The 23640-nt window shown below is 38.5% G+C and overlaps 1 protein-coding gene across 1 annotated transcript in view; it reads right to left on the reverse strand.

Annotated features, from left to right (window-relative positions):
- The window catches only part of LOC146312656 (retinoic acid receptor beta-like), a 117885-nt gene that overhangs the window by 40423 nt on the left and 53822 nt on the right, over nt 1-23640 (reverse strand). The window contains exon 3 of the mRNA XM_084738376.1: nt 20714-20855. Within this exon, the coding sequence (XP_084594502.1) occupies nt 20714-20855 (142 nt within the window). The remainder of the gene's footprint in view (nt 1-20713; nt 20856-23640) is intronic.

The raw sequence follows: 23640 nt of genomic DNA on the forward strand, positions 1-23640 counted from the left end.
TGCTATGCAACCAATAACAAGCTATCATTCCTAACCTTGAGACTTGCTTGTGAGGAGGGCGCACTTTGACGCAGTAGCTGAGTAGTGTAAAAATGTAGGCTTTTCTGGTCCGCCCTCACAAGAAAAATGACTGTATACATCGTCTATGCGACAAAGTCTGCATAGGGAGGAGGTCAGGGTGGGTCAATGGGTCAAACACACCCAGACTTTCACACAAGACACCACTGTTCATGTCCCCTGTAAAACCAAAATGCATAAGTTTACTTACATAACATACTTAACTTATACGTACGTAATGAAGCTTGACTTTTGAACATAACTTACATAGCTACCATACTTATTTTAGTGGAAACCATTAAGTAGTTTTGGTGCATAAACTGAACCAAATACTTTTGGTGACTAAACATAACTGAGTAGTTTTGGTGCCTAATTCTAACCAAGGAGTTTTGGTGCCTAATCCTAATCGAGGAGATTTATGTCTAAACCAAATCAAGTAGTTTTCTGCCTAAACCTAACCAAGCAGTTTTGTGGCCTCAACCTAATCTAGTAGTTCTGTGACTAAAACTTGGAACAAAACTGAGGAGTTTAGGTGCTTAAACCTAAACAAGGAGCCTTGGTGCCTAAACCTAAACGAGGACCTGCCACTGGTGCTCTCTAATGGTCATATAAGTAATTTTGGGAGGCACTGGCAAATGACCTACTTGTTTATGTATGAGGACATATTACGTACCTTTGAGATTGCTTCAGCTGTATGGTAGTAAATGAAAATTATCTATATGGGATTATGAACTATTATTCATCAACATAGATCTTCTGTCATATAGATGATGGCAGCTGGAAAGTAAGAAAACACTGTGCCTAGCACTGAATAATACACTGAATGTAAATGCTTAAAATAAACCTCAATAAACCAGTGCAGAAACCCTTAGGAAGGAGTCCCACAGCACCAAACAGGCAGGAGCTACAACAAAGCCCAGGCTGTTGTGCTTGTTGTATGTAAAGTGCACCCTGAGAGGCTGGACTCCACAGAGTCCTTTGCTTCATTAGGTGCAGATCTTTGAAGTCTGTCACAGCAGGAGATTCAAACAAACCAACCAGGATTATTACTCAACACACAGCATGATCATCCCAACATCACAAGTCTCTGATCAGCTGCATGCTCCCCTTTAATACAATAAGGAGTGGAGCTGGAGAGAGAGAGCTGGGCCCATTGTCAGCACTCAGGCACTCAAGGGACCCTCCTTGGCTGACAACAGTCACATCCTCTGCCCTAGTTTGCAATAAAACCCTTTATATTCACGCGCTAAAGCCAGCTCGTGATCCTGTATTGCTCGAACATGGTTGAAAGGGATGAGAGGACACCTGCTGAGAGCGGCTGGGGTTTATTCCTAGAACAGATAGGCAGTATTCATACGTTACTGTGTAGAGCTTATTCAGTATTTCTATTTTTTATTAGCTTTTAACAAACACCATTACGCAAAACCTAAGTTCATGGACACGTCAAGGGGGCGCGGTTAGCTCAATTAGGACACCAAACTTTGTAAACTTTTTAAACGGCAGAGCTTGCAGCAAAAAATTGGAGAAACTACAGTTAAGAATAACATAAGTTTTCATGGGAACTGCAGAATTTTCTGTTTTACAAGGTCAAGTGACCAAAATAATCATTTAAATCAGATTAAAGATGTTTCTGTTACATCATAAAAAGGATTCAGTTTAGTTTGTCCATGTCACGGCCATAATAAGAGTAGCATTGCAATGGTATGAGATTTTCATACGATAACAGTCTCAGAAAATATCACAGTATATGGTATTACACAATAATTATTATTATGACTCTTGAAGGAATTAAAAAGAATTCAGACAGAATACCTTTTTGGGTTGAACAATTCTTGTTGTTCAGCCGTATTACTGTATAATTTATTTGTAAGACTAACATGGTAGAATTCTTTTCTTTAGGACTAATAAGGTAGAATTTATTATTTTTCTAATTAACACAAAGGTAGTAGACTTAAATACTATATATGGTATGATAACTGTCAATTTTCCGACCACAGGATACTGTGAAACAGTATAATACTGCAACCCTACATGGGAGTTAAATCCACTCATGTACCACATCCATTTATTAGCCTACTTACCTAATAAAAGGTGACTATTTTCAGCTTGATGCAGTCTATAGTCTGATCTCAGAGCCTCACAGATGTGTGATTCAGAATAAATCGACAAATCTCCATGGACTGTGTTCTGTTGACCACAACTTGGTTAAGTTGTGGACTTAAAGTATCCCAAATATTTCCAACTATGGTCAAACCCAGAGGCATCCATAATATGTTCACTGTAATGGTGCATTTCCTGCTAGCTGCTACTTGCTATATCTTTCAGGAAAACATGGGATACATGGGATAGTGAGGAAGGAATTTGGCAAAAGTGACTACAAGTAATATAACCATACCTGTAACATGATTTCTGTAAGCTATTTTTTTTTTAAATTGGCAATGAGGACAACAATTCCCATGATTCCACTCTATTTCATGATGTCATCAAACTACATGTAATATGATTTTTTGTTATAAGAGACGTTCATGCTGAATGAAGTAAAATTGAACACAAATGAATAAATAAGCCAGGAGATGTTTTAGCGGGTGGCAGTAAAGCACCGCCCAGCTTCAGTTCACCCACGAAGAAGAAGAGGCTGTGATCGGAATTTGTGGTAAGACCACAACAACCGTTCTTGATTTGAAACAAAACTACCCCGACAAAATGTTCACACTGTGCAAGTGAGTACACAGTGTGCAACGCTGGAGACACTCAGTCCAGAAAGAAAGCATCCCAGCAGTTTTAGAGGTGTTAGTGGGTGCTGCTTCCAGTCTTAGTCTTAGCTTAGCAAGGCTAACCCAATCCTGACTGTACATACTTAAAAGCATAGTTAAACAACTCTTTGCCTGACAGGAAGTATACAAATTGAGACACAGCAAATGCCACCAGCTCCCGCTGCTAATGCTAACATCCGACGGCAACCTTTTCCACCCCCAACACTAGAGTGTTGCTGGTCGGAGAGGTTATGATACTGACCGATTATAGTGCTTATCTCCATAATCAGGCATTAACCTCAGATGGAGTCTACCTCAAATATCTCATCTGTTTTATCAACAACACTTTATATCCTTAAACTAATCTCTCCTGATACATCAACACAATTCACTATATACAAATATCATACATACAGCTGGGATCATATCAGATTTTGTCCGTACTTTCAAATACATACTGTGTCAGAGACAAATCAATCACAACCAGGGAGTCCATATGCTGTTATATCTGTTTAATTTTGAAATATAGGACAAACCCCCCCCATGCTCTGCCTCCGCATCACTGGACCATCTCAATGCATCAAAATGAAAGAAGAGTCAATACGATTTTCTGTTTCCAGGAATTAGACTGAATGTTTTGGTCAGCCGTGGCCTCGCTGATTACTGTCAGTGCTGAGAGGCACCAGGAAAGTGCTGACATTAATCGCTCCATACATTGTGACCTACATATGTGACCCATATGTGCATTATATGGGAGTATGTATATGTAAGAGACGTTCCACTTCATCAACTGTGGTCAGACAGTTAAGTAAAGCAAACTTTGACAGTGAGCATGTTAATGACTTCATTAGAACAGATCAACATTAACCATGACCACTATTTGATTAAACAGAAGGAACAAAGAAAATAGATCCTGGACCAGTTTTTGGAGCTTTACCATCAAATGTTAATGGTATTTCCCGCTTCATACCTGCCAATGATAATCTTCAAACATGTAAAGTGAATCTAGTGATGGTAGAATTGAAACTCATCGTGGTTTATAATGTCAGTGCGGGGGCAGTGGGAGGGGTTTGACTGACAGAGGACAGAGAGCCCTGGGCTCTGCTGCTCCACAGAGAAAAGCTGCTATCACTGAACACAGCAGCAGCAGATAAAGCAGGCAGCGAAGTAGTGGGTCGGACTGGAGCAGCAGAGACCTGCCAGACGTTTCTCCAGTGCACACGAACAAAACGAGTATGGCCCCAATACTGGCTTATTATCAGATCAGGTATGGGAAGGAGAAAGAGAAAGAAAAAAAAGGAAACGCTTGTGACAGATGTTTAAATTTACAGATGTTCCGATACCTTTTCGGACCTTTCCTTCCAAGTACTAGTTCTGATACCTGACCGATAATGAGTATCAATCTGATAATAAAGTGTTATATAAATGCATACTGCTAACCCTGTGTGAATGTGATATGATTGCTTTCATTGTTGTGTGGCCTGGATCAGTGGAGCTGCAAGGATTAGAGGATAAATCAAACAGCTGATCAAAAGAAAAGTTGCCAACTATTTTTAGAACTGATTAATCCTTTCAGACCAATTTTTAAAGCAAAAAAAATGTCAATAAAATGTGCTGGTTCCAGCTTCTTAAATAGGATTTGCTGCTTTTCTTTCAAATGAAGAGATGAAGTGTCTTTGTGTTTCTGGACTGTTGGTTGGACAAAAGAAGCAATTTTGGGACGTCACTTTGAGCTCTGAGAAACCACGATGACCACTTTCACAATTTTTGACATTTTACAGATTAAACAATAATCAATTTATTGTGAAAATAACCAGAAGATTAATTGATAATTGAAGTAATCACTAATTCCAGCTTAAATCCTTTGTAAAACATGGAATATATACAGAGCATGAAAGCCACAGAACATGATTTTGTCATGATCATCCTGGAGGAAACATGGGACACTGCCTTTCAGGGTTACTAAATTATGTGATATCAGAACAGTGTGTAGGCTCACCACAACTGATCCAGCATTTTAGGCAGTAATGGAGATACTCTTGCTAAATAAAGAGTAAGTAAAATAAGTAAATAACAATAAAAGAACTGAAATTAGATGATAATGAAGCAATATATGCATAAAATACTGTCCCAACAAAAAGAGCACATGTGGAAATTATGTTTCTGACTGTCAGAAGTCAGATGTTTGAGATAAACCCTTTTCCCCTTTGTGCAAAATTTGTCAGATATAATATAAATTGTGTAAGTATTGTTTTCACATGTCAATGTTTACATTATACATGTGAAATCTCTGAATAATCACATGTGCTTATGCGCTTAATTCCCCCTTAAGTCCCAAATGAACTGTCTAAAACAGGATTGCAATCGTATGAGATTTTCATGGTTTTGATAAAATATACCATATAATATTCATATTATACAGTTATTATTATTCATTTAGTTTAACTGCTCGTAAGGTTGTCAGAAGTATCGGTACTTCAATAATTTTCCAATGCCACATGTTTAGATTGATACAATATCACTTAATCATTGTATCAAAAGTTCAGACTTTATTGTCCTGCAAAACCAGACAGTGACTTTTGTGTTCTTCCAGCACTGTGTGCAGGTTGTTAATACAAAAGAAACACATATCAAGGATTTTTTTTTCTTTAAGTTGAGGTATCAAAAGAGGTACTGAGTATCGTTTTTATACTAGTATTGTATTGAAGCTTAGAATTCTAACCATAACCCTAACTCCAAATAGTAGTGTTACTATATTTATGCTGCATTCACGTCATACCATTCAGGCTATAATTACAAGCAGGTAGAATTCAACACTGCGGCAAAAGCACACGGTCAGTTTTCAAAACATGTTATCCACACTGTTGAAATTGGTGCCACTACAGCCCTGGTATAAAAACCACATGTCCATAAAATCACATGTGAATCTTGTCTTGCACAATTAATCACAATCACAGTAAGATCACATTATGATCTAGTACAATATCCAAATCGCAGAAGCAGATGAAAGAAAACATGTTAAAAAAATATCACATCATAATGATTTCAGTGAACATGAAAATTGTAACGCAAAATGGATCATTTCCACGTCTCATATTGCATATCAGTTGCAATTTCGGTCAGAATAATCGCAATATGACTTTTTTTTAACCAAATTGTGCAGCCCTAATACTGAGTGGCAGTCTACTTTAGCAGAGCTGCTTGTTGAACGGTAGAAAAAAAGCCACAGAAACCCTGATTCACATGTGTAAGGTGAGAACGTAAGCAGCTCTCCTTTGTTCTCCTTTTTCATTCTTTACAAAACTATTTCCTTCACTTTTCTCAAGAACGATCAAGTGCAACCAAATGCCTTCCGGGAGAGACTGAAAATGTGTAAATGATATTGCAGCTCAACCCTCTGTACTAATATATCCATCTCAGGTGAGTGATGGAGGATTTTCCCACTGTCATGGTCTTCTTATCCTGATCGCAGTGTTGTGAGAAAAGAACTCCAGCTTTAAAACTCTCTGTAACTTCAGCAGCAGAGGACAGGCAGTCATGGTGGTCAGCCGAAGACAAAACCAGGACCTCTCTCTATACACAACATTCAAAAACACTTTGCCCCATGGATAAGGGGGATGGTGCAGAATAATGGTACAGAAAGGGGCCGGGGGATGGTCCACAATCTGTTCACGTGTGTGTGTGTGTGTGTGTGCATCATTTGTCATAGTGTGGTGACAAACTGTGTCTGGCGAGGGGGTTGCGGTCCACGCAGAGGCTGGCGAGCCACGAGATGTGATTTAGGAAGACAGCGATGTGGCAAGTGCAAGCCCCCCACCCCCCCGCCGAACCCACCCAGGGCAATCAATTACCACTGCACTCCGAGCAAATTACTGCGAGCATGAGCAGATACATCCAAATGATGCATCGGACAAGAGGCCATGGAAATATATGGCTTTTTAATACCCACAAAAGAGGAAGAGGGAACCCATGCAGCGCAGGGACTCTCGTTGTAATGTAGTGCCTGTGATCACTGCTCCTGACTAACACATGAAAAGACGCTGCACTTGAATCTTTAATGGTCTACAAGTGTGTGTTTAGAATGATGGAGGCATGCTGTTTCACGTACCAGTGAAATATTCTTATTGAAGAAAAATTAGTAAGGTGCATTTTGTTATACAGTGCTGTTGTCTTTCTGATCATGGCTTTACTTCCATCGCTTGTGCATGGCTGAAGAACTAAAAGAGAATTAGGCCTTGAAAATATATATGTATTTAATTATTCATAATTTTTACGTCTGCCATGGAGACTATGTTTGTTTGTCTGTTTGTCTGCACGATAACTGAAAACCTGATGGCCCAATTTTCATGAAATCAGTTTGAAAGATGTGGCAGGGGCCATGGAAGAACCCATATAACTGTGGAGTGAATTTGAATCACGGGGCAGATACAGAAACTATTTTTCTGTTCTGTTAACATTGCGAGATAGAGTGTTTGGCTTTGGTGGACGTCTGTGCTCTCCAAGTGACTTTCTAGTCTACCACCATTTTCTACAAAAAAGAGTAAAAACTTGTCCTTAATTTGCTATGCAAGAGAAAAAAAATTTGAAAATATGGAACCAGTAAATGTTTGACAATTTTGTTTGATAAATGACTTAAAGCTGCAGTAATCTGTTGTGTTGGCAACTCAGAGGCACAATTTCACAAGAAGCTGAACACCTGTACCCCATTTACACCTGCAATCTGAATCTGGGTATGTTATCTGGATGGTCAGGCTCACACTGATTGGATCTCAGCCAGGTGTAAATATAATCTACAAATTCTTAAGAAAAAATCTGTCTCCTGACTCCTAACAGCAGCAGCAGATAGCAAGTCTTCCCTCACAAAAACTTATCTAAAATTGACTGACATCTGTCCATGGCACTCCCCTTCACCTGAGATGCACCGTGCTTGTTGACAAGTCTACCTACCTAATTTCCATATTGAGAGCCGACTGCAATGCAGGTAGTATGGAAACACCAAGTGTAAATACCTACTGACAATGGATTCAGACCCTTGTCACTCCCCACGCGTCAAATATGGCAGCTTGGTTACAATTATGATGATGCAGGTACCCCTGTCGCGTAATTTCTTGGGGCACCTCTAGCGTTATGTTTTCATGTGCCAACAAAGTCAAGTGATGTATAAAGAGCAGTATAAAGTAAAACCCTAGTATTAAGAGAGAGTTCCTGTATGCTTATATTTTTAACCTACATACTTGTACATACATCTATTTCTTATCATTTCTCTATGCTTATATATTTTTCTTGGGTATCACTAAAGTATTTCTGATTCTGATTGTGTATGAAGGAGGCAGGGTTGATGGGTCAGCCAGGAGACCAGGGTTTGTCCCACATGAATCCATTAGTCAATGTTGCTTTTTTTTTAAAGTTACATAACTTTTGCCAGTTATGTGTTTTAACTTTTGTAATAAAGTTGTGTTACGTATGTTAATGTATGTAAATAAGCTACATCCATTAACTTACAAAACTTACTTTATGTATGTTAACTTATGTAAAATACATTATGTAAGTTAACATACCTACTTCAAAACCATGATCTTTTCCTAAACCTAACCAAATAGTTTTTGCGCCTCTATTTTGAAAGTCTAAGCGGATGTTATAATTGCTAACTTTACTATGAAACCCTGCATGTGCAGAACTGCAACTAGAAGGGTTTTTGTTGGAAGTTGTAAAAAAGAAAAAAAAAGGTGTTTTTTTTTCCAACTTTCTCCATGTAGATCATAAACCCTTGAACATAATGTAATATAATGTTGATGTAATGCAGCAACAAGCTGTGTCTACATATAATATATCTATGGTACTTAAAGCATCACAGTTTGAAGCATAAAGCCACCAATCTGACATATTTGATGAGTTGGAAGTGAAAATGTGTTAATGTATCTAGACACGGATCACATATTAATACCAGGTGTAAATGCGGCACGTCACATGAAATATTATGGCCTTTTAAAAACTGTATGCCAAACGTGTTGAAGAACAGTAGTCTACTGATACATCACACTTGCATTTATCATTAAAACATAAGAAAACAATAAAGAACTTTTTTCGGCAGTTGGAGGTAGAACTCCACATATTTGATATGCCATGACCTTTCAGAAGATTTGGTTTGATATAGAACATTGGTGGGTGTAGAATTAAATGTTAATCCATCAATTCCTATATTTCAAGATATGTTTCAGGACACAGTAGAGTATCCACTATTTTTTAAAAGTATACTATACATACCCCCCTAAACTACTCTGCTGGAAAAAAAAACAAACATGTTATTTGAATATAGAAAAGAACAAGTCAACTCAATATGAAATCATATGAGGAGAAATATTACAAGCATCAAGTGCATTAAGAAAAGAAGAAAAAAGAGTGGTCCATGTACTCTAACCTGGTTTGAGGTTTTATTTTATTTTATTTCATTAATTTATGTATTTTCTGTTTTTTATGTGGTGGTGTTACATAATATAAATGCTGCTTTATAACTTTACTGTAGCTTACATATTGTACATTACCAAGCTGATGCAAGCATCAGTGCAATTTGTATACAGACACATATTAACACTAATTATAACCTCTCTTCACTGGTGGTAACATTACAGGTCAGTAAGTCTAACTTTACTGAAATGATGGGTTTATAAAGGGTCTCTGACACTGTGACATAGGAGAACCATCAGATTTCAGTCCAAACTAGAAGCTGAAGAAGTGTGTGTTCCTTCCACCCAGCCACTCTGTGAGGCTTTGATGGAGCGCAGTGAATGAGCGAGTGTCGAGTGTTTCTGAAGTGCTCTCCAGAGTGTTAGACCAGGGGATGAAGGGTCATTGAGTGGAGTTCAGACACGCTGTTAAATACACTCTTCACAGCGATGCCTACTGTCACACTCGCATCGCTCGGCTTTCCAAGACACTCATCTCGGCCTCCTTTAGTCAATGAGCAGTGTCCCGCCCTCTGTCTTTTGTCCTCCTCCTGATTTCTTTTTTCACGGCTGCCTCCGGCCTCCTGGTGCAGCGTGGTGATTTTTTTTTTCGCACTGCTCCACCGCTTTATCGGGATTCTGTGTGGCTCGGCGTGGACGGCAGCCGTTTTTTTGAGAAGCCGCCGGCCAGCCATCTGCGTGCTGCCAAGCTCCGCGCAGGGTCTCTTTGAGCAAACAGATGCAACGGTAAATAAACACTATCTATCTGGAGGCCACGTGGTGCAGCCCGGGCCGCTTGCCACGGCACTTAACATGGCAGCTCTCGAACACTAACCAGGTGGGTGTCGAGCAACGGCGATAATTCTCTGCTGCCACCAGAGCGTTGAGTTTAAGCTAATGGTCCTGATGGGACACGGGGGTTGAAGGGGAGGGAGATGGGGGTGTCAGATGGGAAACCTGCATTGTGAAACTCTGACCTTGGAGCAGAAAGGGGAGAGTGGCACACAGAGAGAGCAGTTTAGAGGAGAGAAGATAAAATGGTCTCATGTTGATCTCATCATGACCAATCAAAGGAAAGAGCAGACATGTAACAAGATTACGTGATGTGAATACAAAAAAAGGTAACTGTATTCCATTACAGAGATGTAATCAGATTACAGGTACATTTAGTAAAAATGTGGATTATTAGTAGGATTACAATTTTAAAATAAATAGAGATCACACAGCTGCAAATTCTTCATCATGACCTCTAGTAATATATTTCAATCAAATAATCAATCAATCAAAAAAGGAAGGAACAGCTGGGTAAATTAAAAAACCTAACAACAAATATAAAACACCCAGAGCTGCAACAACTAATCTACTATTAATTGACTATTAAATTAATCTGCATCTCTTTTGATAATCCATTAATCATTTTGAGTCATTTTTTGATAATAATAATAAAAAAAGTCCAATTTCTCTGATTTCAGCTTCTCTCTGACAGTAAACTCAAAATCTTTGGGTTGTGGACAAAACAAGACATTTGAGGATGACATCTTAAGCTTTGATCAACATTTTTCACCATTTTTTGACATTTCATGGACCGAACAACTAATTGATTGATTGGGAAAATAATCGACCGATTAAAAGCTGATGAAAATAATGTTTACTTGCAACCCTAAAAACACTATTTTATGCTCAACAATTTCAAAATAATTTATACTGAGGTAATCCAGAAGAAAGGGAAAGTAAACAAGTTACATTACTTTAATATTCTGAAACCTGGATTATGTTAGTTACCACATTTTTTTAAATCAGATAATTGGTAACTGTATCAGATTACATTTTAAAGTAACCCTCCCAGTCCTGAGAACAGAGCAGCAACTTTTTTTGGGCTTGTTTGGCCTTAAACACAGACTCAGATGAAAAACAGCGATGGAAATAGTCAGATCTTTTACTAAAGTAGTAATACCACAGTGTACAAATACACTGTTACAAGTAAAAATCCTGCAGAAAAAAAGGGTTTTAATATTAAGATTTATTTTTTCTACATAATTGAAGTCATTGGGATGTAAGAAACATTATTATTAAAAAGATAGTTGTTCTGGATACATACACCCCAGAGGGCCTCAATGAGGACTTTGCTATCCGATCATGTCTGTGAATCCTGTAGTGTACCTCGTTATCACATATAGTCTTCTTATAATGGTAATGATATTGATTATTGTTCTCTGGAGTGTTTGGTCTTCATGGAATGTTCTGCCTTGTACATTTGGTGTCACATCCTCTTAACTGAACATAACAGTCAGACAGAAACGCTTCTAATAGTTAGTACATAATGACGACCCGAGTCCATTGGAGGTACATATACTGTATATATTTACACCTATAATAATGTATCAAGTTTTACTAGTTAATTTAATTTTTGAATTATAATAAATGTAGTAGTAAATGTAGAGTAAAAAGTAGAATATTAGCTTCTACAATGTATGAATGTATGAATGCTACTACATATGTTTCAAAATTGGAAATACACAACCATATTTTACAGGAGGTCATGTGACTGTGCAGCATATGACATTAACATTATTTAGGCTTACAACTTAATTACTTATCAGTGTGATGATGATGCATGTTTTTAAGCTATTACTAAACTATGTAACATGACATACAGCACCAGAGAAAAAGTTTGGACACACTTCTCATTCAATGTTGTTTCTTGATTTTTGAAACAGTTCAGATTACACTGACAGTGTGCAAAGCTGTCATCAAAGCAAAAGGTGGCTACTTTGAAGAATCAAAAATATCAAAAAGCAAAACACCTTTTGCACACTCAACAATAAAACACAGACACACACTGTCTTCTGCACTTACAACGTTAGTGAATCTCTGATTGCAAGTAAAGAAGACACACGTCTTTTTTGCTTTTTAAAAACCAAAAAATATATATGTACATACATTGTCTTGTTTTCACATTTTTTGCTTATTGCACAACTCCATATAATTACATCTTCTATAGTTTTGATGTCTCCAGTCCATCTACAATGCAGAAAAATAATTATCTTTCCTCTGTATAATTACATGATTTCACTTAATATTTGAGGCCCATTGAACTGAGCAAAACACACTATCCTTTTTAGGATACATCACACTGACTTCCATTCATTTTCACCATAAACCAAACCCTAACCTTAACCATAACCAGTTCATGCCCAACCTTAACCTAACCTAAATTCAAACCCTACCACTGACCTTAACCAGGACCTCAGAAGTGACGTTTTGATTAATTAAGACCTGGTCCCCATAAGGACTACCGGTCCTGACACGGTTGGTTCATATCAGGGTTGGGTATTGTTTGGGTTTTTTCTGATACTGCTGCTAAAATGACTTTTAAAACAGCAACAGTGCTGAAACAGTGCCTGAACCAAACTTTTTTGAAATGCAAGCACAAAATGACAGTCAATGACATGAAAGCACAACATTTTTTATTGTTAAGGCAAATGTAGGCAGTTTAGACCATTTAGTTCTGCATTTTAACTGTGTTTACTGTGGTAACGAGCTAGTGAACTACCTGCTGCCAGAGCCATATGGAGTGAGAGTTGCTTTAATGTTAACTAGGCACATTTGGTAATTTGTTTGTAACGTCCACACCACAATTAGCTATAACTATTAAAAAAACACACTCAGGTCAGGCTTATGGCACCGAAATGAGGCACCGAAATTTGTGTTGTGATTTGGTCTGGTAGGTACTGGTTGTGTGGGAACCGGTGCCATGTTGCTGACAGATTTTGGTACCCCACCCTAGTGCTTATGCCAGAAGTTCCCATGACAAAGATGTTTTTACACACACATATCTACAAACACACACACACACACTCATCCAATAACAGATACACAATGCATGTCTTCATCCTCTCCCTCCTCTTCCTCTGCAGATTCACCAGATTAATACCATCAGTATCCATGATGCTTGGAGACTCATGATTGCTACCAATGAAAAAAATACAAAGACACAACTTGTGTAATCACATACCTGCTGGTCCAGCACACACACATACACACACGCACGCACACATAACAATACCCCCTTTGTGTTCCACTCTAAGTAGCACTTCAGTTATCTCCAGAGGCACATGATAGCACGAGTCTAGTATCCAAAAACAGATGTGCAGTTCCATCTTCTGACTCAGGCCTCAGACTGAGCTCTCAGCGCCCTGCTTTTATTATGAAATAACTACCACTACAAATATAAGCTTTCAGATGATATATAGCCCGTGGTGGCCATATTTGATGTCTCCAACTCTCAGGACAATAAAAGCTGAGAATGGTTTCAAGTGTTTCTAAACATACACTCAGAAGTGAATGGGACTTTCTGCTCTGTCTTGACTGTGTTTAGGTGTCTGCTTGGCTGATGAATGAACTGTAGTATCTGTTGCTGACACTAACCATCTATCTTGTAAACACATTAATGCCACACAGCTAACGTAGGCTAATATAAAAATCTAGCATTATTTGACCAGGAGCTGCGAGCATGAAAGTTTTATTCTATTTGGCTCAGCACTGCTATAAAATTAAAGCAGCAATAATTTTTTGGACCACCTCGGGCAGTATAACAAGCAGTAAACACAACACTAACATATTATCATATTGCATATGTCTGATGTGGGCAACTCTCAGCAAACAGTTGCCTAAATGTACATATCTATCAGACTCTGAGTCATGTTTCCAAATGACATATTGAAGTCTAATAAATCACTCTCTTTTTGCTCTGTTTTGGTCTCCACCACATTAACTCTTTAGCTAAATACTCCATGTTATGTTCACCAGGAAGTTATCAACTTTATTCACCCCCTTTTTTGTGAAAACAGCTGGCTGCTTCAACTGGAAACTAGGTTGTTGAGAGCGGTGAGGCTGGAGAAAAACAATTAAGTTGTGTGCCACACAACCAAAGCAATGAGCTGAATGACACTAAAATGCAGAACTGAGGAACTTCAGAGTTGGGTGATAATTTTATTTAAGCTAGTCGCAATGACCAACCCTTACTCAACAAGTTACTCACAGTCATTCAATCCATTGTAAATATAAAAATATTGATAAGTATAGCTTGATAAGTACAACAAGGGCAGTTTGTGTATTTTTAGCCCTGATATAAGTGTTTCCTAAAGTTATGTTAAACCTGTACACCAAATGAATTTTAGTGCTGATGCAATTGCAAACAAACTAATTGGATAAACTTGATTGAATGCTCTCTAACTGGTGCGAAATGAGGCAAAACTTCAACTTGAACAAAGACTTTGAACTAGAAATACACAAAAGAGGAAAAAAAATTGACTTCCTGGTATGTTAGAAAGTCAGATTTAGCGCCAAGATGTTGTCTACATTGCTAGCTAACAGCTACAGCTAATTTTTTTTAGTTGGAAAAAATAGGAAACCCGAAAACATTCCTGTGGTCAAATCTTGTTGAATAAAAAAACAATTCTTTGCATGCAATCTGAGTACCTTATAGAGTCCAACATTTTGGTCTGGATATCTTGGCAACTACTCGTCTCTATAAATAGATATCAGCTGAATGCATAATCTGCAAGGGGAAGTTTCCTGGTTTCCATTTGTAGTTCACTTGTAGTCCAAGTAGTTGTGACCAATCACTTTTGAGCAAGCTTTGGTTGCATGTAAACCATTCACGTGGACAGCGAAAGAGGTGGAACGCACTGGTTGAAGTTCAGTCTCAGAATCCACTGGCTGTTGTCTTGACTACGATTTAGCTTTTTATTAGCTTTTTCTGAATTGAATGGAAAAACAATCATCTATCTGTGGCAATTCATTTTTCAGATGATCCAGTGCCTTTGTAAAAGGTTTGTTTAGCTGATAAAGGAGCACTCTCTCCTGCAGTTTTAGTGAAAGATTCAAAATCACTAAATTTGGAGATAAGTGTTTTTTTTTTTTAACAATACAGCAACCATATGCCGATATTAGCAGAGATTAGCCCCCAACTCCATTGTCATGTGTAGATTGCTAATCCAACTGCAAACAATGGCCAATGCCATATCCATTATTCTGGCTCTGCTGGAAGCCCCAAAACATTGGCTGTTGCCCCTAGAGGCCAAACTATCACTAGACAAAATTCGATGGGTTCCAAGACTGGACAACCACTGACCATGACAACTTGTATTTTAAAAAAATACTGTCTGGATACAGACATAGGATAGATGTGAAACATGATAAATCAGCCTAGTCTTCCAAAACTCCAACTCAAAAAATCTGAAAAATGCAGTTCTTCTGCACTTCTAGACTCTGCTTGACAGACTCTTGGATTTATCTCCCTGATCCCTGTTGGCACGTCGGTGAAAGCAGCTTCTAGTCGGCGTGGACCTTCTGCAGTCCACGTTCAGACCAGGAGGCTCCATCCATGAATATAGAATATAGAAAAAAGGGAATGTTCCCCTTTCTCATCAGCAGCCCTGTGGGGGGGTTTAGCCCGAGGATATCAAGACATCATGTTTTCCATGACTCCTCTGCTGAGGTGTGAAACAGCATAAGAGAAAGGAATAGTCCCCCCCCGGGGCTAATGGAACATGAAGTGGACCTGAGCTATAAATGCTGATGCAATCAAAGGATGCCAATAACCTGTGAAATGCAAACTGTTCCTATAGATGACAATGGAGCAGCGGGAACATGAAAGCACCGACAGCAGCATTCACTGGCTTTCCTAAATACAGACTGTCTGAAAGCTCTGATATCAGACCCATGAGTAACATGTTTTATTGTGGATTCTTATTTGTTTTTATCTCTTCATCAGATCCCACTGGGTGGATGTTCAACAGAACCTGAATGAATGCTTCTCCCCCTCACCGTCTGAAATACCAGCCAGTACAGGGAACATAGATACATAACATTGATTAATAGTCAGAGCACTTATGCTATAGTAGCAATCACTTTACTGCAGCAGGTCTAAGTCAGATGATTGATCATCTCTACATCATACTGATAACAATAAAGCCATTACAGTGATAATCCAGAGCAGCTGTTGACCTGATGAGATCTTATCTGACAGACACAGTGTTGTCCATTCACATTAACACTAGAACATCCAGGCAGCCTTTTTGGCCATTTTCAAATGTATATGTGTAATAACTTTATTGAATAAAAAAGTACAAGGCTGCTGATACCTGACTTTTCCCAAAGTGTCAGGAGTTTCATTTTAAATATTTTATATATAAATGACACAAAAGGCAAAGAAACTGATCATTTTACCTTCATCAGCCGTAGGCAGCATGTTGACCACATGGAAATTGACACTGTTATATTGTTACTTTTTGTACAGTTTGAGATACATCTTGGTTGCTTAGCAACTATCATCGTCTCTGTCAATAAAACTTAACAAGTCGTCTCAATTTCCAATTGGGATTATTTACTTTATACAGCTGCACTGTATAAAGTAAGGCTCAAATTAATTAATCTAATTAAGGAGTAAAATCTTTGTACTAACTTAAAAACGTTGAGCATCAGTAGAATTTTCTTTCTTTGTGTTTATTAAACTAATAATTTTCAATTTATATAAACTTTATTGAAAATGAAATAATTAATAAAATTCCGTCCCATTAACTTATTGCAATGAGAGAGGTGAATGTAAATATTTGAGCTGACTTAATCAATAATTTTAATGTCACTGTAATCTAAAAGTTCATGTAACACTAACTCCAAATATTTAAGCTCTGATAACCTTCAATTTTTGAGTTTATGAACTTTTTTTTTTGGATTATTTTTTGGGCTTTAGCCTTTATTTGAACAGGACAGCTGAGGATATGACAAGAAAAGGGATAGAGAGAGGGGACGGCACGCAGCAGATGGGCTGCAGGTGGGATTCAAACCAGCGATCGCTGCAGAGGACTAACAGCCTCAGGATATGGAGCTCTACAAACTGAGCTATAGGGGCGCCCCTTTTTTTGTTTTATTTTTGTAGTAATTTCCACCTTTTTCCCATAGACTGTGATTATTTTTTGTGATGGTTCTAGGTGGAAATTTGTTATTATTAATGTTAAAATCACATGATTATGATATTACAAAATACATTTAATTGCTTCTCACTCTGAATAATTCTAGATTAATCACTACGGTTTACTGCACATGATGTCATGCATATTGATAAATATATAAATACATTTTTCAAAATGTTATTTCATTTTCAAAAAGATAAACTAACAGAAGAAATGCACTGAACTCTGGTATTTATCATGAGAGACAATGACTGCTTATGGCTGTTCCAGTGGTTATGGAATTCTGGTACTTTCAGTGTAAATGGATAACTTCACACCTTTCCCTTGCATCTGTATTCAAACATACAATACAAAGACAACTGTATATTCATTAGAGGATTGCAGGCTGTTTTTGCCAACAATATGATAACTCACAGTGAATAAAAAAGTGGGAGCATTGTAAATAATTGCTTGTTATTAGATCAGCAGATCTCATTATTTTTAATGTTAAAATACCGAGAGAAAATCAAATAAAAAGTTTTAATAAAAAATGTAGGCCAAAATCCAATTTAAATGCCACTTGCAGTGTACTGTAAGCGCACTACAGTATTTTTCTCATTGCTTTGAAGCACTGTGCTTCACAGTCATTTGCATTTGCAGTTCATTTGCATTTAATATCCAATTTTCTCCTCAGTTTTTCCCCTCTATAACTGGAAACTGTAATGCCTTTTTACAGTGCGTACTGTAAACAATGCTGAATAATGTCTCCACGCAGCAAGAAATATAATAATGTGTGGTGACCTAAAATCTGGCTGAAAAAAAAAGCTCTTTTTCACAGCAGACATTTTGACTTATCACAGTGGGGAAAGCACAGGTGTTACTCATAACATTAACTATGACTCAGTTCTACTCAAGTGTCTCAGTAAGTCATACACCAGGAGCCTGAGACTGAAGCAGATACGTGAAATTTAGCCATCATTCAATTTATTATTTACACCCGTGCTTTTCCTGCTGTCACATGTCAAATAGACCTTTCTGACAGGAGCACAGGTGTTACTTATCATACTAAGTAAGGTTTGGGTGCTGCTATTGTGCACGTCGGCTCACTGGAAAGGTTCTGCTTCACTAAATGCAGCAGAACCTTAATATCATCGGTAACACCTGTGTTTACTCTACTATTTCATATCAGCATGGCTGCCGTGAAAAAAGGTCTATTGTGTTCCGTGCTGCCTGATTACAGCTCTCTTCAGCACGGTGTGCGCGGGTACTGGAAACGCCAAAGATTCCAAACAAATTCAAATATGACAAAAAAAAGTTTATGTGCTTGGCTAAGGTGGAAAACCTGTATCGATAAAAGGAAAAAGTGAAATGGAATTAGATGCATACTGGAGGTACAATGTCTTTTTGAGCACTTAAAGAATAAAGTATGGAGGCTTTATATTATATTTTTTATGGCAAATTTATGTTTTAAATTAAAGATTTTCAGCACAGGTATCTAAGAAAGTGTAAGATGCTATAATGTTAGTAATTAAAGTAGATATTAGAAATTAACATGAGTGTGTGTGTGACTCTCTTCACACCGTTCCTGCATGAGTCAGTGTCCTTCTTGGGCCACCGCAGTCAATAAAGTCTAAAAACGTCTCTGCTCATCAGTGCCCCGTACTCCATTTTTTTTTTAAATCTAAGCCAAGCCACACACTAATGATAGCAATCATATCACATACAGGATTAAAAGTACACAGCTGCTAAAAAAAGAATGATATATTTTTTGAACACACTGGTTCAGTCAGTGTGATTACGCAGAGTTCAGGAATTGGAATCAGAATCAGGGAGAAAAAAATGGTATCAGGACCTCTCTTGTTGTCAGCACAGAAATTCACTTATCATGTAGAGACAGAGTGTATTTAAGCCCCGCCCACACCGGAGGAGACTGACTGACTTGTATTGTGTGACAGTGTCTCTTGGTACTTTCTGTCTGCTAGCAAACAGAGCTGGCAAACTGAAAAAAAAACTGAATTTAAGAGGACAAAAGTGGAGACAGACGAATGAATGTGGGATCTTGCCTAGATTACAGCTACTTATTTGACCAGTCAAACTGTAGAAATTTAAGATAAGTCGGCTACGAAAGGCCTGTTAGGTTAAAGGGATAGTTCACCGTAAAATGAAAGTTCAGTCATAATCTGCTCAACCTCATGCTGACTGAGGGTCAGGTTTATTTTCTTAGTCCACAAAACACTGCTGGAGGAAAACTGCAGGAAAATAGTGTTGCAGAATCTCCCAAACAATGGAAGTGAATGGTGATCAGTTTTAAAACGTATATAACAACTGGAAAAAAAACATAAAATACCTCCATACTGTTTGTCTGGTGCAATCCAAGTCTCTTAACCCTTTTTCACCTACGGGAGCGTCAACGCTTCCATCTGTTTTTAAATGCTGGTAGAATTGCAGCCAAATCAGATAGAGCAATAGTTCTTTTTTGCATATAAAACTGGAGGAGTTACACTTACATATCACGTATTCAACGTGTCTCAGAACGCTGTTTCCTTCCACTAATGGGTTTGCAGAAATCCAGTAAAAAAGCACACACAACAAAAACATTATAATCCAGACCCTGGGTGATTTTCATTTTTTGTGGCTATTGGACTTTTTAGCAATTCATTTAGTTAGTATGGATGTAAATCCATACATATTATTTAAATCTTGGATATAAGGGTTGTATTGATGTATAGCAAAATGCTAAAATTCTCCAAAAAATGGCACTACAGCATGTAAAAATGTAAAGATATGCTCTAGCGGACGTGTTCTGCAGTAGGTCAAAAAGGGTTAAAGTCCCGCAATGTTGTTTGCACACTGTCACAACACACACACACACACAGTTCAGACAGTGTGCACGTGAACGTGGTGATTCTGCAATGTTGTTTTCCTGTGAAACTCCAGCAGTGTTTTGTGGACTGAAAAAGTAAACCTGACCTGCAATCAGCATGAGGGTGAGGAGATAATGACTCAATTTTCATTTTTGGGTGAACTACCTTTAAATGATGATCTGACCTGGTTATGCGATCAAACAGTTGTTCATATTAAAAGTATTTCGCCTCTGGCTGTTCAGTGGGATCATTTCTCACAGAAAAGTAAGGTAAACAGAAGGGACACTGAGTTTTAGTGGAAATATTGAGTTTGTCAGCTTAACTTTTCCTCTCTGGCAGACACGGGATGCTAAAATAATCCTTTGATGTCTTTTTAGCAGCTACAGTCACTTTGTTAGCGTTTGTAAGCTCTTGCTTTCATATTGTGGTACCATGTGTGAGTATGGTGCGTTGCTGTCTCTATTGGCAACAATATTGAAAAACTTTCAACCAATGCCCATAGCTATTTTATATTGGTGTTCTAAATGAAATGGTGGCAAAGCCTCTGAAACAGCAGAGACCAGTGGTTAGTCAGCCCCTCCATGACAATATTTAATTGAATTCCATATCAGCAGGGTGTGTAAATCGGGTGTGAAACTCACACTCTTTGGACATTCCCACGCCGAAGCACTTCTGCAGGCGGCAGTACTGACAGCGGTTCCTCGTCACCTTGTTGATAATGCAGTTCTTGTCCCGGTGGCACGTGTACACCATGTTCTTCTGGATGCTTCGGCGGAAAAAACCCTGAGGAGACAGACATAGGACAGACAGAGAGACAGACAGAAAGTGAGGGGGGGGGGGTGCTTCATGAAAAGAAGACGTTAACCTCATTCTGCTTCTAATCTTCTGTAGCCGCCTATTTTAAAAACATCCACACGGCTCCAGTGAAATTCTCCTGCCACTGGATATCATAATGTCACGACAGTCTGTGTAACAATGTGCTGGAGGTTTTGTCTTTTCATTGCCATTAAGGCTGCGAGGGAAGAGAGTCAGTGTGTCCCTGCTGGGAGCTCCGCGGAGCTTCAAATGCTGGATTTAAGCTCAGAAACAGACGACTGGTGGGAACAGAGAGCGAAGAACCTCAGGGTATCAAACAGTGAGGCTGCTGGTGCAGTACGCAAGAATAACTGAGGACTTTGGTTCAGCTGTGGGCGGGGAGCACCACGTCTGAACTTGACAAGGTGACATTGAGCTTCTGTGGAAGACCAAAGCCACTTTTCTTTTTTTAAAAAAGAACTCTTTCATTGTAATTCAGCGGTGCAGCACTTAAATAATGGATCTTACCTGGGCTCATTCAGTCTTTTAGGGTTACTAAAAGAAATATAAGTAAGTAAATATAAAAACATGCTTTCATCAACTCTATGTTGAGGGAAGGGATTGTTACATTTTGAGGCGCTGAGCTCAGTGACTCAAATCAAGCTCAGAAGATGAATGTTGCATTCATGTGTTCCTGAGATGGTCCCATTTTCTAAGTCGGGAAGTCTTTCTTCCAACTTCAGTGTGTTTATGAGGTAAGGCTGAGGTAGGGTGAGGTTGTTGTAGTGTCTGGGTGATGAGTTGGCTGAGACTAGCGTCCCAGTGAAGATTTATGTTTTGCTATCCAAGTATGCTGAAACAGTTTGAGGATCAGATTGTCACAATAACGGCAATACTGTGTTTTTGTCAAGCCAGCCAGAAGGGATAGAAAGCAACAGCAACAACCGCAATGTTCATGTTTTTTTTTTTTCAATCCTCTTGTTTAAAACGTAAATGTGTGCTAAATGAATGAATAAGTGCTTCAAAAAAGGGGGCCAGTAAGAGTGTGACCAACTTAAACTAGGAAGCTGTACATATTGCCATGTTTTATGTTGTTTTAGTGTTAATTTCGTAAGGTAACCTGTGAAACCGCTCAGCGTCCCAGAAGCGGCTCTCTGCTCCGCTCAAAATACGTGACGAGTCTATTTTTGACTGAGCAGATCGAACAGGCAGGGAGAATGCGGCTAATTTTCAAAATAAAAACCCTGCAGACTCGTAATCATAAAGACAGACAAAAAAGTATTTAAACCTAAGGAAGCTGTTCAACCACGTAGTCTGCTTATTCATGGTAGACGCACGAAGAGCAAGGAAAGAGGACCTAATCAACAAAATCTGTGCATTTGAACAGTGCATGTGCCTGCACGCATACTGCAAATAAACATGGATATGCTGCTATAGGTGATTGACAACAACAAATTTGCATTCGACCTTTGATTGTATGAGAACACAATCATTCACCCATTTAGCTATATCATTTATCCTGACGTTTGAAGAAGTCCCAGACTGTGGCTTATGTCCCAATACTCTATTTTACATTTTGTAGGCGATAGGCTACATACAGTATTTACTGGAACTATTACAAGGTCTCATCTCGACTCTTCAATAGATCGGCAGATGATCTTTTGTATTCAAAGCTTCCTCTGTTGTAATATTATCATGAGGTAAAATGATTATGGCACTATATATTATATTAAAATGTCATTTATGAGCCCTTACAAGATCAATCGATGCCTGCACTGCAGTGAGAGACAGCTCGCAGTTTACGATGTACCTTAGCAGCTGTGCCTTAAGAGCATCCACTAAGGCAGTGTTTCTCAACCCTGGTCCTCAGGGATTCAAATGATCAGGTTGTTATCAAGCTTCTGCAGGGGCTTGATGATGAGCTGATCATTTGAATCAAGTGTGTTGGAGCAGGGAAACATCTAAAACCTGCAGGGCAGGGGTACTTGAGGACCAGGGTTGAGAAACTGCACTAAGGGACAGTCTGGGAAACACTCGTAGGAAAGGAAGTTTCCTTGCAAAGGTGTACCTTAGAAAAAACCTTTGTAGAATGCTAAGGCACATTGAAACTCGAGAACATGGCCCTGGCCTTTTCACTGAATGGGCACTGCAGCTGACTGTGGTACAAGAAGTCCCAGGTCTACTCATCTCTTCAGGTTTTGACCCTTGGCCCTTCAGGCTGAGCTCCTAACCAAGCTCGGATGAAACACCTGTAACTGTAATGGAATACAATTACCTTTTTTTGTATCCAGATTAAATAATAAATAATAAAACTACATGTAATCCATTACTCCCCAAGTCTGGTGAACACTATAATCATTGTGTTGTTAGTTCATGGGTGCTACAGGCTTATGCACCTGTAAAACTATTACTGTGAATGCAGAAGAACAATTTCATAACAGAACAGACATGAAAAGAACGAGCTAAAAACAAGTGTAGGTGTTTAGGCATCTCCAAACTGTTTGTTCTTTGTGTTTTATGTGTTGAATGAAGAATGAGTTCCAAAAATAAAAGAGTGTGGAAATGGAGCAACGTTTTATATCCATTTTAGTAGCTTATTGTTGCCCTTAGTATTTTTTCAACATTTGTCTGAATACCTTTCAGTCATCATGCTACCTTCCATCAAAAATGCGCACAAGGACACACAGCATGCACACACTCTTTAAATTCATTCTGTAGCTGTTACGCTTGTGTGACGCCTGAAATGACCTCTTCATCTAAAACCAAATTTAAC

This window comes from Lutjanus erythropterus, chromosome 16, assembly GCF_056507025.1.
Source record: "Lutjanus erythropterus isolate fLutEry1 chromosome 16, fLutEry1.hap2, whole genome shotgun sequence".
Classification (NCBI taxonomy): domain Eukaryota; kingdom Metazoa; phylum Chordata; class Actinopteri; order Lutjaniformes; family Lutjanidae; genus Lutjanus; species Lutjanus erythropterus.